This window comes from Thamnophis elegans, chromosome 3 (assembly GCF_009769535.1).
Source record: "Thamnophis elegans isolate rThaEle1 chromosome 3, rThaEle1.pri, whole genome shotgun sequence".
Lineage (NCBI taxonomy): Eukaryota > Metazoa > Chordata > Lepidosauria > Squamata > Colubridae > Thamnophis > Thamnophis elegans.
The window spans coordinates 92,854,321-92,870,576 of NC_045543.1; the positions used below are offsets into that span (position 1 = coordinate 92,854,321).

Genomic DNA, 16,256 nt, shown 5'->3' on the forward strand with positions numbered 1-16,256 from the left:
GATGTTCAATAGGGTTCAATTCAAGGCTCTGGCGGGTCACTCTTGGACATTTTAAGCTACTCCTGTATCTAAGCCACTTCTGTGATGTCTTGACTGTGTGCTTAGGATCATTGTCATGTTTCAAAGTGAACCTTTGGCCCAGGCTGAGGTCCTGAGCACTGTGGAAGAGGTTTTCATTGAGGATATTCCTGTATTTTGCTCCATTCACCTTTCCCACAACCGTGACCAGTCTCCTAGTGCCTGCTGCTGAAACACTCCTCTCCCCAGCATGATGCTGCCACCACCATGCTTCACTGTTAGGATGGTATTGGGCAAGTGATGAGGTGCCTGGTTTCCTCCAGACATATCATTTAGAACTGAGGCCAAACAGTTCAATCTTGATTTCATCACACCAGAGAATCTTGTTCCTCAAGTCTTGAGAGTACTTCAGGTACTTTTTTGCAAACTCCAACTGGGACGGCTGCAGTGATGGTGGTCCTTCTAGAACTCTGTCCCAACTATAGACAGGATCTTTGGAGCCGAGTCAGAATGACCATCAGGTTCTTGGTCACTTCTTACTAAGGCCATTCTCCCTCAATTGCTCAGTTTGACCGGGCAACCGCCTCTTGGAAGTCTCCGTTGTGCCAAACTTCTTCCATTTGAGAGTTATGGAGGGCACTGTACTTTTAGGAACCTTCAGTGCAGCAGATTTTATTGTAGCCTTCCCCAGATCAGTGCCTTGCAATAATCTTGTCTATTAGCTCTGCAGGCAATTCCTTTGATCGCATGACTTTTGCTCTGCTGCAGTATGCATTGTCATCTATATGCCTTCTATAAAGTGGTGTGTGCCTTTCCAAATAATCAATTTACCACAGGTGAACTCCAATCAAGGGGTAGAAACATGTCAGCAACTATCAAGAGAAATGGGAGGCACCAGAGCTGAATTTCATGTGTTGTTGCAAAGGGTCTGAATACTTGGGCCAATGTGACATTTCATTTTTTTTCTTTTTAATAAATTTACAGATATTTCTAAAGTGAAAATTCAGTTTTCACTTTGTCATTATGGGGCACTAAATATAGATTAATGATAAAAATGAATTTCAACAACTGTAGGTTGAAGCATGACAAATGAAGGTGGTCTGAAGACTTTCTGAATGCACTGTATATATAGGCTGGAGGATACTTGCCTTAGTAAAGACACTTGTAAAAAAAGGTCTTTGAATGTTTGCAAACTGAATACTGTATAGCCAGCAGTGTGCATTTACAGTTTAAATTTAAACGACATCAACAAAACAATTCATAGCAAGTAATTATTCTACTTTATTCTGCTTTGTTATGATACCATATGAAATACTATGTCCCGTTCTAGACATATAATTTTAAGAATTCAGTGACAGTGAAACAGGTTCAGAAAACGGCAATAAGGATAACAGAATACTAGAAATATTAGAATAGTCAGCATTCATCAAAATACCCATTAAGTATGTCATACAAAAACTAGGTCAAAACCTGATCTCTCTTGTTACAGACTTAAGACAGGAAATGGTGAATCTTTGTTACAGGAAGGAACCTATTCTGGCTGAATGTTACACAAAGCTTCCTAACCTTATGAGCAGCTTCACACTGCAGTTAATTAATCGGAGAAGGGATGTGCTACTCATCATTTGCAGTGTTCAAGGGAAGTCTAGACAGATTTAATTTCAATTCTCGAACTGTGCAGGAAGCTATTTGGTGGCCTAAATGGCCTTTCCAACTCTGAGTCTAATTATTGCATCATTAATTGCACTATCTGGCACTATAATATATTATGTAACAAGCAATATAGCCACTCACAGCCTACTCAATAGCAGAACTCTTTACCTGGGAAGTTTTCACATAGTACTTCAATAGGAGTTGCTCTCTTAGTATCTCCAATTTTCTGATACCGTTCTTTCAGTGTATCTGCCTAAATTGAAAGAGCATCAAGTTAACTGCTTCAGAAACATTCTATGAAACTTTGGTAATATCAGAAGAAACAAGGCAAATCAAAAGAATTCATACTACCTTTAAGCCTTGCCAGGGAAGGCTGCCTCTTAAAAAATACATGAACATATGACCTAAAGCTTCCAAATCATCTCTTCTACTTTGCTCTGAAAATGTAAATTGAAAATATGAAGGCTAGATTTTTGAACTGATGTATAAAATCAAAGGAAAATATGTATAAACTGCATAACTGTATAAAGCAATGTAATATTGTCTGAACATTATAAACAAACAGCAAATTTGGAATTAACAACTCCATCAAGTAAATCTTGACAAATCCCACAAAATGTAAAAGCATTAACTGACACTATAGACTCATAGCTGAACTAATTAGAATGCTGTGATTCTAAGCTTTCTCTTTTTTTCCTCTACATCTGCTGATTACAGATTTCCAGAGGCAGAGATCCCCAGAAAATGTTTTCTCCAACATTTTAACAAGTTTTCCCAGAAATCTATAAAGTAAAGAAAGAAAACTTTCTTTAAATCTATATAAATTGTCATTATGAAAATATAGAAAAACCGACACAAGTGCAATTTTTCAGGTTTGGGACCATTGAGTTGAATTAATTTATTGTTCATTGATTTTTCCTATTTTCTCATTTTCTAACAGATTTTATTTTCTACTGATATTTTACAGGTAGTTCTCAATTTATGACCAGTCATTTAACAATTGTTCAAAGTTACAACAAACTCCCCAAAAAGTACTTACAACCCAGGTTCCAACAGCCAAAACCATCTCATGTGACCGCATTTTGGGTACTCAGAAACCAGCCCATATTCACAGTCATTTGCAGCATCCTACAGTTACATGACCACGATTTACATTTTTCTCGAAAGCAATTTTGGCAAAAAACATCCCACAGCAAACAACAGGTTCACTTTAAAACTGTGATGTTGACTTAACAACTATGAATTTAGTTAATGACCAATATGATTCATGTAACGACTGCTGCAAACAAAATCATACAATCAGATTGGTCACATGATGACCTACCGTATTTTTCGGAGTAGAGAAAAGAGGGTGAAAACCTGGGTGTGTCTTATACATTAAATACAGCATTTTTGGCCTCCCGAAATCCCGCTCCCTTCACCAAAATGGCTGTGCATAGCTTTTAGGAGACCTCCAGAATGCTGCTGAGGAGTGGGGAGAGCAGAAATGAATGAAGAACAGGCAGTTTTTTTACTCAATTTTGTCCCTCCCCTGCCTCCAGAAGCACTCTACAAGCCTCCTAAAGGCTATTCATGCCTTTTTTAAAAAAAAAACAGGCCCGTTTTCACAAAAAACAGGTGATTTTTGGGAGGTCTGCAGAGTGCAAAAACTTTTTTTTAATCTGCTTCTTCAAAATCTTGGTGCGTCATATACTCCGGTGTGTCTTATACTCTGAAAAATACGGTAATTTACAACTGTCACAACTTATGACCATAATGGACAGGCTCCACTACGTTCATAAATCAAGGACTACCTGCAATTGTGTTTGCCATCCAGAGCAGTTATATGTGAGGTGGATGGCTATTTAAATCTAATAAATGCTGCTGCATTATACAAAAAACTGAGGAGCTGTACAACCTTAGGGCTAAATTTTAATTAATAAGAATATAACTGAACTTGACAATTAAAAACCTTTATTAAAAATTAGTATTTTGCCATGCAACGATAACATTAAAGAATTATATCCATACTCTTCTACATATGTTTCAACGAAATAGACTATAAATTTATAAAAACATTATTAATATACAAGCTGCTTACAAAAATCTAGTGAAACTGCTGTGTTCATGTACATATATACATACCTTTTCCTAAATGTGTATTTATACTCATATATCTAGCAGTTCCTGTAAGGCTTTTGTGTTCTCGATATGGTATGTGCTTCTTTGTTTCTGGATCTATATACTCTTTTGCCAAACCAAAATCTATAATATGAATAATTTGTTGAGTTTTGTTCCCTGGTCGTCCTATTAAGAAGTTTTCAGGTTTTACATCTCTGTATATTAATTTCTTTGAATGAACATATTCCATTCGTGAAATCTGTCAAACAAAATGAAAGTTTAAAGAAATTAAAATAGTCATATCTTTAGTAATAAAACAAATAAAGGAGTTTCTGTGTTGAAATCTAAAATTTTTCATGAATGAAATTAAAAAATGAAAACTTTTCTAATTTATTTTGCTTTATAATATAAATAATAAAAATAATAAAGCAAACAACCAAACCTAAAAGAAAAAGACAAACACATCCTTTTTCATCACACACCTATTAATCAATACCCAGATAAGGAAACAGCACCAGTTAAAGACAAACTACAAAGGAAAAGATAACATCCCACTTTATTTTTTTTTAATGAAAGTAACCTCAAAGTCAAATATGTCTCCATAGTTTAAAATAATAAAGCACCAACATCAATCAAGGAAAAACAATATCCAAATCAAAGCGGATAACATAACCTACCACTTATAAACAGTTAGCAAACTCCACTCTCCCATTCACTGATGTTACCTGGACTGGCAATGAAACATCAGCAGGAAAAGAAGAAAGCTCAAAAAACAACAGGAACCCAATAATGATACACTTTTTGCGCACTCTTGATATTTTTATATTATTTAAGTGTAAGGCACAGAAGATAATTTATAGAGAAGCTATACTCACCAGTTGTATGGCTATCATAAGTACAGTTTTTAGGGAAAAAGTCCTATCACACAAATCAAATAAATCTTCCAAACTAGGTCCCAGTAGTTCCAGCACCATGGCATTGTATTTGCCACAAGGGCCAAAATAATAAACCTGAGGTATTCCATCTAAAGAGTGAAAACAAATGGTATTCATCACATTTAGTTGCATTCAGTTCCTAAACAGGCTTTTCTTTATCTTAGCTATATTTGCAAATGAAAATTTATCTTGCTTATTGTAACCATTAAATGAAAAACACATCAGGCAACAACATCCTTCATGAAATTTCACAACAGTTCAGTCTCAGTCTGTTATTTAACAATTTCCATAGAAACAGTATCAAGTGAAAAGCTTAAATATATGGAAGAACATAATATTCAGTACAAAAATATGTTAAAGGGGTTAACTATACAAGTTACCAATTTCACATTAGTAATTCTTTTGTTATAATTTCGGTTCTCTTAGATTTTGGGCAACATGATTCATAAGCAAATCAAATAATAAATCTAGAAAAAAATCTGTACAAAAGCATAACCTTAGGTTATTATTACTCCTAAAAATCATTATATCTCCTCAAATTTCATTGTATCAAATTCCCTTTTCATTATAGATAAAAAAATTAATGAAACTGCTTTTAAAAAAATGAAGGAAATAGCTAATGCTTTTTGCGGCAAGCCTCATATACTTAATTTAAAAGCTTCAAGGATCTCAAACTATGTTAATTTGTAAGCATCTCCAAATCAAAATATTTCCACCTTTCATTAGTATCTAAAATAACAAACTGGTCAATTTTAAAAATCAGTGAAATCTTCGTTTATTATAAATTTGTTGTTATAAAATCTTATCCCACAATGATGACTTTTATAATGCTAGTCATGGTAAATGTGTATAAAATGCTTGTAAATTTTTAACTATCTCTATCCATGAGAAATAGAGCATCTTATTTAAATAGATGATACCTTATCAAACCTTATTTTAGTTTTTTTTTAATTAAACATTCACTGTGTGTATGTAGTGTCAAACTATAGCCACATATGATTAAAGCACTAACTCCTTTTTCAATTACAAGGCAGTTTGAAAAGGATGAATTATGAAGACAAAGGTACTTTGATGGTTGGTTTTACCTGTGAATAACTTATCAGGCAAATGCTAAATGTCACTGCAGTGAAATGTGTAATTTGCTATGTATCAATAATACATATCATTAAATGTTTCACTGTCTAGTAAAGCAAAAATATTATAGTTAATAAGCTTTCATAATCTAAATGACAAGTTCCCAATTACTACATAGTAAAATATTGATAAAAACAATGTTACATTATTGAAATAATTAAAACATATTTAAAGCAAAACAATTAGAAATAATTAATTAACCAAGTTATTTAACTTTTAGCTGCAAGTTGACTTAAGGATAAAAGGCTGAGTAAGAACTGATCAAATCTTGCCTGTCAAGGAAAGGACAAAAGCTAGCCTGACTGCCTTATCAGATTTACAGGGTCTGAGAGGACTAGTCAAGAAAACTTTCTCATATTTCTGACAGTCAGTGGCATAAACCAGTACTAGTGTACAGGTTTGTTTCAATAATAATTTATATTCCACTATAAATTATACTTTACCTCCAGACCCTAGCTGCTTGTAGAATCTGTATTCCAAGTGCAGTTGTGGTGCTCTTGACTTCATTGGCTCCTGGAAAAATCAGAATGTTTTGTTTTGAAAGCCAAACTCTACACTAATATAATACAGATAATTAAAAGGGGCAGGCTAAAATAGATTTATTTGCAGATATGTAATGGCTCTGACAGGTTGGTTATATGTGACCAGCAAGAGACAGTCCCTCGGATCACCTGGTCCCAAGCCATTAAGGGCTTTAAAGGTGACAACCAGCACCTTGAATTGCACCCAGAAGCAAATAGGCAACCAATGTGGCTCCCACAGGAGATGATACATGTGCACAAAATCATGCGCGCTGCTGCATTTTGTACCAACTGCAGCTTCCAGATACTCTTCAAGGGCAGCCCCATGTAGAGGTTGAATATATCAATCAGATGCATGCCTAAATAAGTACAAAATATATAGTGCATACACAGTATTTCTAATCTCATCAACTGTGTGGACTTCAGCTTCCAGAATTTCCCAGCCAGCATGTGATATATACTTATTCGAGTTGGCACCATATACCTCCTACAGAACAAGGATATTGTCTGAAATGTTCAAAGATTGATCTTACTGGAGGTTAAAGTGACATCTACGGCTATGTAAACATGTATTACCAGCTCGGATTGGTAAATGTGTTTAGAGTTTTCTGTGATTTCATGTGATTTCTGTCACAACTTCAGATAGACTTTCTCTGTAATAGTACCTACTTTCTGGAAAGTACTGCAGCATTTAGAAGGTACCTACTGTTATATAGTTTATGTTTTTTTTTTAAAAAAAGAGTAATCATACAGGTCTACCTTATCAGATTTTGTTCTGTATCAAATATTTAAATGTCAGAATTTTTATTCTCTGTATACTTCAGGATATATTAACATTCCAATTCAATACCCAAAATAATTAAAGATATATTCTACAACTTTCCAGAGAAGACTTGATCAATATTTAGAGGCATGCAAAAGAGAAAAAACTGAGTCAAAATCTCCAGAAAATTTGAAACAGAAGAAAACAATGGGGGGGGGGGGGGGCGCGTTGAAATGTATGAAGTACTTTTTTTAGTACACTTATAGCAGTGGTGGGTTTCAAAAAATTTTGGAACCTACTCTGTGGGTGTGGCCTACTTTGTGGGAGTGGCTTATCAGCCATGTGACCGGGTGGGAATGGCCAAGATAATGTCAGCATTCCCAGTCAAGATAGAGGTATAAATTACACAGAAAAGAAAGAGGCATCCATACACCTGAATTTAAGTTTAAAGCAGTGGCAACAACTTAAATTCATTAAATAATAATGTTTGTTAGGGCTATGCACTGTTTTTGAATATATAGGAATGTAAATCCCACAGCATCTACTTGATACTTTTTAAAGCAGCGGCAGCTTTTTCCTGGATTCATGAAATATCTACTTTAAAGAGTTGTGGATGGGGTACTATATTTACAGTCTTGTTTGGAACAGAATCCAAAGTACCATGCAGTCCTAGCATTTGTACTAAAGCTAGGCAAGTTATTTTACAGGATTCTGAGCACTCCTCCAGATCTGGTCAATGAAGCAGATGTTCCAAAGTACTCCTACAACTTTCCAATGCTTTGAAATCCCACAAAATGATTTATACAAGCCTATTTCATACTTTCTTCTATATGGCAATCAGGGTGGTTTTACATATGGTTCACAGGTGATCTATTTTCCAAGTACTTAGGGGGCCAAGAACTGCCTTTCCGAGATTGCAGCTTTAGCTTCCTTGAATGTTAAAACACCTTCAGGCCATTCAAATATAGACTAGCTCTAATCCTGGAACCATATCACATGCTTTACATATTAATATCATATTCAATGTAATCATTATTGCTAAAAAAAACCAGGCAGCAATTAAAGTAGTTTGTAACAAAACATGGGCAAGAAACAAGAAGTTGATTCACCACCACCACCCCTATTTTATCTTATTTCTGTCTTATCTAATATTTTCCTGTAATTCTTTCATAATCCAGACTACTAAAAAGAGTTCTATATAATGATACTTTTAACATAAGCTTGATGTCGAATAGATTTCCTACTTATTAATATGAAAAGGTTCTGGCCTGTTGCTTAAAAAAATTAATTCATAAATATATCCCCAATAAAAAAGAATAGTGTGTTGGAGTACTGAAAAACTCAGCCAAATGAGAAAATCCAAAGAAAAAAATATTGGACTTCCTGCTAAGAAATAACAATTTATAAATAGTATGCACAATTCTTTTAGTTAAATTATTGCTGAACAATTTATAATAGTTGTATCAAAGTATTATTCTAATATATTTGCCACTACTACCCTACTTCCTAGATGTTCACTATTGTCTCGCCCGCCCCAAAGATTTAAGGGCATGTGAAACAGTTTTGATGAAAGTTGCATGATATGAATCTTCTCTCCTTTGAAATAATGTTTGGTTTTAATTCTCTAATGAATCAAAAGGAATGTTTCCCGCTTGTTACACAGCATTTGTTTTAGCTTTCCATAGCTCTCCCCAAAACCAACCAAGGAAGATAAAACCACAGAAATCTAATACTGTTGTACACAGCTTCGCACTAAATTATCTGTATAGTAAGCCAAAAATAGTTTAAGATTATAATTAGCCCACCTGTTTCCCAGGTGGAAATGCAAATGCATTTTTCTTGTTCAGAGACTGCATGAGAGATTTCCCAGTCCTTGCAAAATATCACACATCCACATAAAGGGAGCAGCAACTCCTCTGTGAAGGGGGGCAGTTCGGCTTCTCTCTAACATTAAAAGGCTGCAGAAGGGAGAATGCCAACTTTTTTCCTCTCCTTCCATTTACAGAGGAGCTGCGGCTCCCTTTATGCTCCCCCTGGCCCCCTCCCTCCTGGGGGTTGAAGCATCTGAATGGGACAGGCAGGCTGCCACAGCTTTACTGAGAAGACATTTCTGAGAAGAGAAACTTCTTGGGTCCAGCTGCACCGAGCTGGTGGAGCGCCTGTGCGATCAGAGCAACCACGCGGCTCACCTGCACTAGCTGTCTCCCTGGCGATGGGCTGTTGGTTGCAGGCGCTCCACCAGCTCGGGTGCAGCCAGACCGGAGAAGTTTCTCTTCTCAGAAATGTCTTCTCAGTGGAGCTGTGGCAGCCTGCCTGTCCCTTTCAGGTGGTTTTACTCCTGGGAGAGAGCGGGCCGGGGGGACATAAAGGGAGCAATAGCTCCTCTGTGAATGGGGGTGGCGGACTTTGGCTTCTCTCTGCCATTTAAAGGCTGCAGCAGGGAGAATCCCAACTTTTTTCCTCTTCCTCCATTCAGAGCGGAACTGCTCTAGCCTCCCACACACACACACACACAAACGTTGCCCAGTAACCCTAACCTTCGTGCTCTTATCCGCACTCTCCTTGGCTCCTCACGACTGCAACAGATATCCAGGATGGGCTTTTGGGGCTAATGGGGGCTTGGGTTTCCAGCCCCCGCTGCTTCTGGACGTCTATTGCCATCGCGAAGAGCAGAGGAGCGCAGAGAGTGTGGATATTCTTGGTGCTCCAGGAAGCCGCAAAAGCAGTCGGGAGGGGCGCGCGGCTTGGTTTAGCCTCCTTGGGCATCGCAGCAGCAGCCCAAAGTGTGCTGATCTCGCCATTTTTCGCATCGGGGCGTGCTGCAAGAGGTGGGGGAGTGAAGACCTTTTCCGGCTGGCGCAAAGGACATCCTCGGACTTGCTTTAGTGAGTACGGGTCCGCACGTTCACCACCAACAATCTGGAAAAGGTCTTTACTCCTTCTCTCTTGCTGCACGCTCCGATGCAAAAAACGCCGAGGCCTTGCAAGGCCTGTGCTTTCTGGCGGCCAGGCATCTTAGGCAAGTCCTGGGACCTTGCAAAGGCCTTGCGAGGTCCCCGAACTTGTCAAAGACGCCAGCCATACCGCGTAAGCTCCCACCGCCGTCCTCACCCCCGCGCTTTCTGGCGGCCATGTGCTATAAGTGAGCCCAGGATCCTTGCAAGGCCGCAAAAGGTCACCGGACTCGCTTACAGTGTAGGGCCACGGCAGCCACCCCCCCCCCCACGCTTAGTTGCAGCTTACCTCCTCGGACTTGGCAGGCAGCAATAGAGAGCCAAACAGGAAAAAAGGTAAGTGGGTTTAGACAGGGTTCTTAGAGACGGGCGGAGAGATTGGTGAGATAGCCAATCAGTGAAGGGTGGGTGGGGCTAGGATAGTGCGGACGGGCAGGGGGAGCAAGCAATGGAGCGGCTTCCGGACGGGCGTGAGCGAGCGACAGGCCCAGAGCAGGCGTTCTGGAACTTACTCCGGGTCCACCAGTGGAACCTCCTCTCACCTGTTCGGTAGACTTGACCAACCAGTTCTACCAAACCAGTGCAAACCGGTAGGACCTCTGACTTATAGGTACGTTTTGCTTTGCATACTATAACTAGATTTATCTAAAATAATATAATAATAGGACCTGGCTACCTGAGAGACTGCCTCCTGCCATTTACCTCCCAGAGACCAATAAGATCTCACAGATTAGGCCTCCTCCGGATTCCATCTGCCGGTCAATGTTGGCTGGCGACTCCCCGGGGAGGGCCTTCTCTGTAGCTGCTCCGGCCCTATGGAATGATCTCCCCGTGGAGATCCGGACCCTTACTACTCTTCCAGCCTTCCGCAAAGTGATTAAGACCTGGCTGTTCTGGCAGGCCTGGGGCTGTTGAATTATCCAGCCCCACTCCAAGCTGCATGTATGTTGTGGAATTTGAATGTTTGTTCTTTTAATTTTTATATGTCCCCTCTCTTTTTTCTGTAAGCCGCCCTGAGTCCCTAGAGAGTTGGTGGCATACAAATCCTAATAAAACCTAAAAAAAACCTAATATATGGGGATGAATTATTTATTAACTGAATTTATCTTTTACCACAACAAATGTAAAGTTATACTGTACTTTAAGAAATGCATGCTGTGTGGCACCCTTGAGAATTAGTCCTGAAATCTATTTTGTTTACCCTTAATATTCTTTGTGTCTTACTCATGATTGTCCAATGATTACTTTCATTTGGTAATTACTGCTATGCTTATCAGTGTGAGAAATTAATTCTCACCCAATGCTGATGATATTCAGATCTATTAGTCTTTTGAAGTCTTTGATAAATGCACATAGTCAGCTATATTGGAATGTCTTATTAACATTTCATCTTCAATATCCTTTTATCATCTCACTGTATAGGGAGATTGGTATGTTTCAGCTTGATGGTTCCTTTCGTTCTTTATTATGTTTTCCCCCAGTCTACTGATTCCCAAATTATTCTAGTGTCCTTCACTGGAGTCTCAAGGTTTTGACTTTTGTTCGGTCAATTCTCTACAGATATAGCTTCCAGATTGCAGGCATCTGACCCCATGATGTTGGAATTGGCTTGTTCCTTTCATTTTTGTGAATATTTGATAAGCCTTTAAAGGGGGTTTAAAGACCTATTTATTCGACTTGTGGTTGGGTGGAAGTGGGCTGATTTTTTTCTACCTTATTGGAAGGTGTTTCTAATTTAAAACCTGCTTTATATTAAATATCAAGAAAACAAATGTCTGAAATATTGTAGGATAATTATCATTTAAAGCATAGCATTTTAGAAAAATGTATATATCTTTTTCTTTCAAGTTAACCCTAACAAAAATAAAATGTTAAGGAAAAACATTGTATTTTTATTTTATCCCTTCACATCTCCACTCTTTTCTCATTTCATTAAAAGAAGCACTGTATTCAGCAAATCAGCCATAAATTCCACCTTTATTCAATAATAACAAGAAAGTAAACTAATTACAGCTTAAATAGCATAAAGAAGTTCAAATAATGTCTTTATTGACTGGAAAGTAATTTGGGCTTCTAAGGTTTATAGCAATAATGGAGGCATAAGGCTATTTGAAATCTTTAGTATAACAAATACAGAGGCTGGCTAACATTCCAACATCTTAGAAACTTCTGGAAGTTATACTTAAGCTTGAACAGGAAAAGATATTCCTCTTTTTGACAAACTGTTTTAATCCAAAACAACACAAGAAGATTTCACTTTCCAACTAAGTAGATAGCATAGCTGACTGCCAATATATTATAAAAGGAAACACAGAAAAATGGATATATTCCAGCCATGCAAGTTGCAGCAGGATTAATAAATAATAAAAAACAGATAGAAAAAATACAAAAATTACCTTCAATTGGACAGTATATAACCCAAGATGTATATTTGTAAAATCCAAACAAAGAAGTTTAAAATTACTAAAATGACTGAAAGTCATCATATATCAAAATTGGCTCCAAAACAATTCAAGATATGCTCAAGATATGAATCTTTATCACAATAGCATGTGAGCATATTCACAAAGTCCGTGTACCTTAGCTGTAAGGCCAGTGGACTACCAACCACAAGAGATTAATACACACACTCACATATAAAAGCATACAGGACTTCTAAATTAAAATGAAAATAGCCAAAGAGGAACAGAGAAAGCAGACCAAAGCCAAAATACAAGGGAAAAATGGGTATAAACTTTTATAGGGTCAAAATATAATAGATGGCATTGAATAAAAAAGGAATCAAAGCACCTAACAAAGATAGAATACTTTAAAATAAAATGCAAACCAAGATCAAAAGAATTATATTAAACTCCTCAGCAACAGTGACAATATAAAGATCTCATGAGAGAGAGAAATTGAGGCAAGTGGAAAAAAATAGCCAAGATTATCTGAAGGTAGATTATAACCCAGATCTCTAAGTATGGCAGTTCTGATCAATCAATCTGAAGAATTTATCTTTATTACATGTTGTCTTTGTTTTGTTCATCAATCCATCCATCCATCCATCCATCCATCCACCCACCCACCCATCCATCTATTTTTAATTAAATATATTGGCCATCCAGCTCCAGTAGATTGTGGGGGGCATGCATAACTAGAAAAAAAACATAAAGCAACTAAAACATTAAATTAGTCAGCCCAGACTAAAACAACAATAAACAACAAAATGAACAAAACAAAACAGGATCAATTAAATAAATAATAGACATCAATCTCAGGCATGGGACCAAATACAAGTTTTCAAAGCTTTCTAGAACTCTGAGAGAGAGCACTACCCTTATATTTGAGGGGAAGCTATTTCAGATGGTACAAGACGCACCAGAGAAGGCACCATTTCCAAGGTTCAACAAGATAGCAATGTTTGATGGACATGACCTGAAGCAAAGCCACATTGCTGAAATGTATTGGATGGGCAGAAACAATTGGAGACAAGTAATTTCTCTGATATCCAGGCCCTATGCCATACAGGGCTTTATAAATTAAAAAACAGCACTCTGAAGTGCACTGAGAAGCCAATTGGCAGCCAATGCAGCTCGCATAGCAGTGATTATATATGGGCACCCCAAAAGGTGTCCATTACTACTCATGCTGTTGCATTTTCAACCAGCTGTAGCTTCTGGGTGGTCTTCAAGGGCAGCCCCATGTAATTCATTGCAATAATCTAAGTGATCAGGACATGAGTGTCAGGAAAGAACACAGCTGGAGTACAAGTTGGACCGGTGCAAAGATAAACTAAACAGTAGCTGTAACTCAGAAAGACCTCCAAGTTATGCACCTATCTTGAATGAGGAAGGATAGTTGCCTCCAATATCAAGAACAGTAACATCCCCAACCCAGGGAGTCCACACTCAAGTCTTGTGGCTGAAGTCTATTCTATCCCACAACAGACCCTTACAGCTTCCAGACACTGTTGTTGAGTTTTTAATCTGTTTGTATTTGTCCGTCTTTTCGTTTTTTGTATTTCCCCTTTCCCCTATTTAGTTTGTTAGCCGCCCTGAGTCCCCTCGGGGAATAGGGCGGCATACAAGTTCAATAAAACTAAACTAAAACTAAACTAAACACTGGGTCAATACATTGTACAGTGCCACTTGGGATAGAGATATAGAACTGGGTATCATCAGCATTGTGGTTTTGTCATAACCTCAACTTCTGGATGACCTAACCCAGTGGCTTCATATAGATATTGAATATGAGAGGAGAGAGCATCGAGTCCTGAGGCACCCTGCATGTGAGGAGCTACGGACATGATCGATCTCTTTCTCTCTGTCAACACAATTAGAACTGACCACTAAGGAAACAGTGAACCACTAAATCACAGTGCCTCCCACTCCCTAACCCCCACAACCAGTTCATAAGGATACTGTGGTTGACATTATCAGTTACAATTTCATGTAAAGAGTCAACATAAATGTAACATAAACTGTACTAATGGTACATTTAATTGCTAGAAATTCATTGGAGAAATGCTGGAAAGTTGGGAAGCTGCCAACAGCTGAGTGCTGACCCAACTGTCTCGGTGAACTTGAAATGACTATGCTCTACATAATACACACTCACACACATACATGCACACAAGTTGTCTGTGTATGTACATGTGTTCATATAATGGAAATCAGGTACTATTCTATCCAACCATCATTTAGGGTATTTTTAAAATTTGCCTTCTTATTTTAAAAAAATGAATAAAGAGAAAACAAAAAACTGTCAAGAAAAGAAAACAATAAGTGTGCATGTATGTGTGTCTTTGTGAGTATAGGCTTTTCACACATACTGTATATGAGATGTGATACTTAAAAATTAAATTTCAACAGTGTAAAATTGCAATACTGATACTTTAAATAGGGAGTCATATAACATCTGCGTAATGAACTATTGGTTGCTGGAAAAACCATCAAAACTATTATATAGTACATGCATCTTTTAATTTCATCAGAGAGTAAACTATTGGTTGCTTCCAATAATAAGCAATAATCTCAATCCTATCTCCAAATCTTTAAAAACTTTTCTATATTATCCCACACACCCGTGATGGCGAACCTATGGCACGCGGAGCCATGCTTGAGGGCACACGAGGCGTTGCCCTGTGTCAGTACTAGCGCGCATGCGCATGCTGGCTAGCTGATTTTCAGCCTTCCGGAGGAAGTTTCTGAACTTCCGGTAGGCCTGTTGGGCCCATTTTTTGTCATCCACAGGCTCTGGAGCCTGGGGAGGGCAAAAAATGGCCCAACGGGCCTACCGGAAATCCAGAGGCTTCAGTGAGGCTTGCATGCATGTGGGGAGGGGCAGGAGTGTTGTGTGCACATGCGCGGGGGAGGGCATTGCATTAAGGGTGCCTTTTGGCATCCAAGCAGAAGAAGGTTCACTATCACTGCCATATACAATACATCACTGTCATTGTACAGTATAAACTGACAGATGAATGTGAATGTAAGCCAAAGGTGTGCAAAACATTCATGCTTCTAGTTCAAAAGGTTCATTTGAAGTTCAGAGCAGAGCCTTTGATTTTCAAGCAAGATACACTGACCACTCCAGAAGTGTTTTGTGTTTGAGTTCAAACACCTTTTTTGAGTTCTGAATATTTCTATCATAGTCAGAGCACCCACCTATTGGGTGTTTGGGGGCTGGAAATATCTTGTGCAGTTCTAAATATAAGCATGCACATTCAAACATTTCACCCCCTAATATAATTTTTTTTCTTTATACAGTCAGAGGTAAGAGTTTAGGCTACACTGCAATTTTGGAAATGTTTGCAACTTTTGCATTAAATTATAAATGTGTGTATTTCCTACATTCTGTATTTCCTACATTAAAATGTCAACTGCCGTATTGTTTAACATTTAATTATTAATTATCAATCCTGCAAGAGATTGGAAAAGACAATAATGCTCCTGGGTTGTCTTTTTTAACTTTATAGAAATGAAAAGTAAATTGATCTATGAAAGCATAAAGGAAAATGTACTTCACAAGAAAAGTCTCACTTTTTAAAATCATACAAATACTTTTCTTCCAATCCTAAGAAATAAGTTATTCAGATGTGAAAAATGAAATTTTATTGCTTTCAAAATTATTTCATGAGGAAACCTCTTATTATGTAACATGGTACAACATCAGCACAGAGCTTCTTTATTATGACTTT

General features: G+C 37.7%; 1 protein-coding gene across 4 annotated transcripts in view; it reads right to left on the reverse strand.

The window, feature by feature from the left end:
* CSNK1G3 (casein kinase 1 gamma 3) overlaps positions 1–16,256 on the reverse strand; it is a 78,112-nt gene that overhangs the window by 22,854 nt on the left and 39,002 nt on the right. For all 4 annotated transcript variants that reach the window (XM_032212934.1, XM_032212933.1, XM_032212932.1 and 1 more), the window contains 5 exons: positions 6,284–6,353; positions 4,647–4,795; positions 3,796–4,030; positions 2,023–2,108; positions 1,840–1,924 (listed from right to left, as the gene is read on the reverse strand). In XM_032212934.1, coding sequence (XP_032068825.1) covers positions 1,840–1,924; positions 2,023–2,108; positions 3,796–4,030; positions 4,647–4,795; positions 6,284–6,353 — 625 coding nt within the window. The remainder of the gene's footprint in view (positions 1–1,839; positions 1,925–2,022; positions 2,109–3,795; positions 4,031–4,646; positions 4,796–6,283; positions 6,354–16,256) is intronic.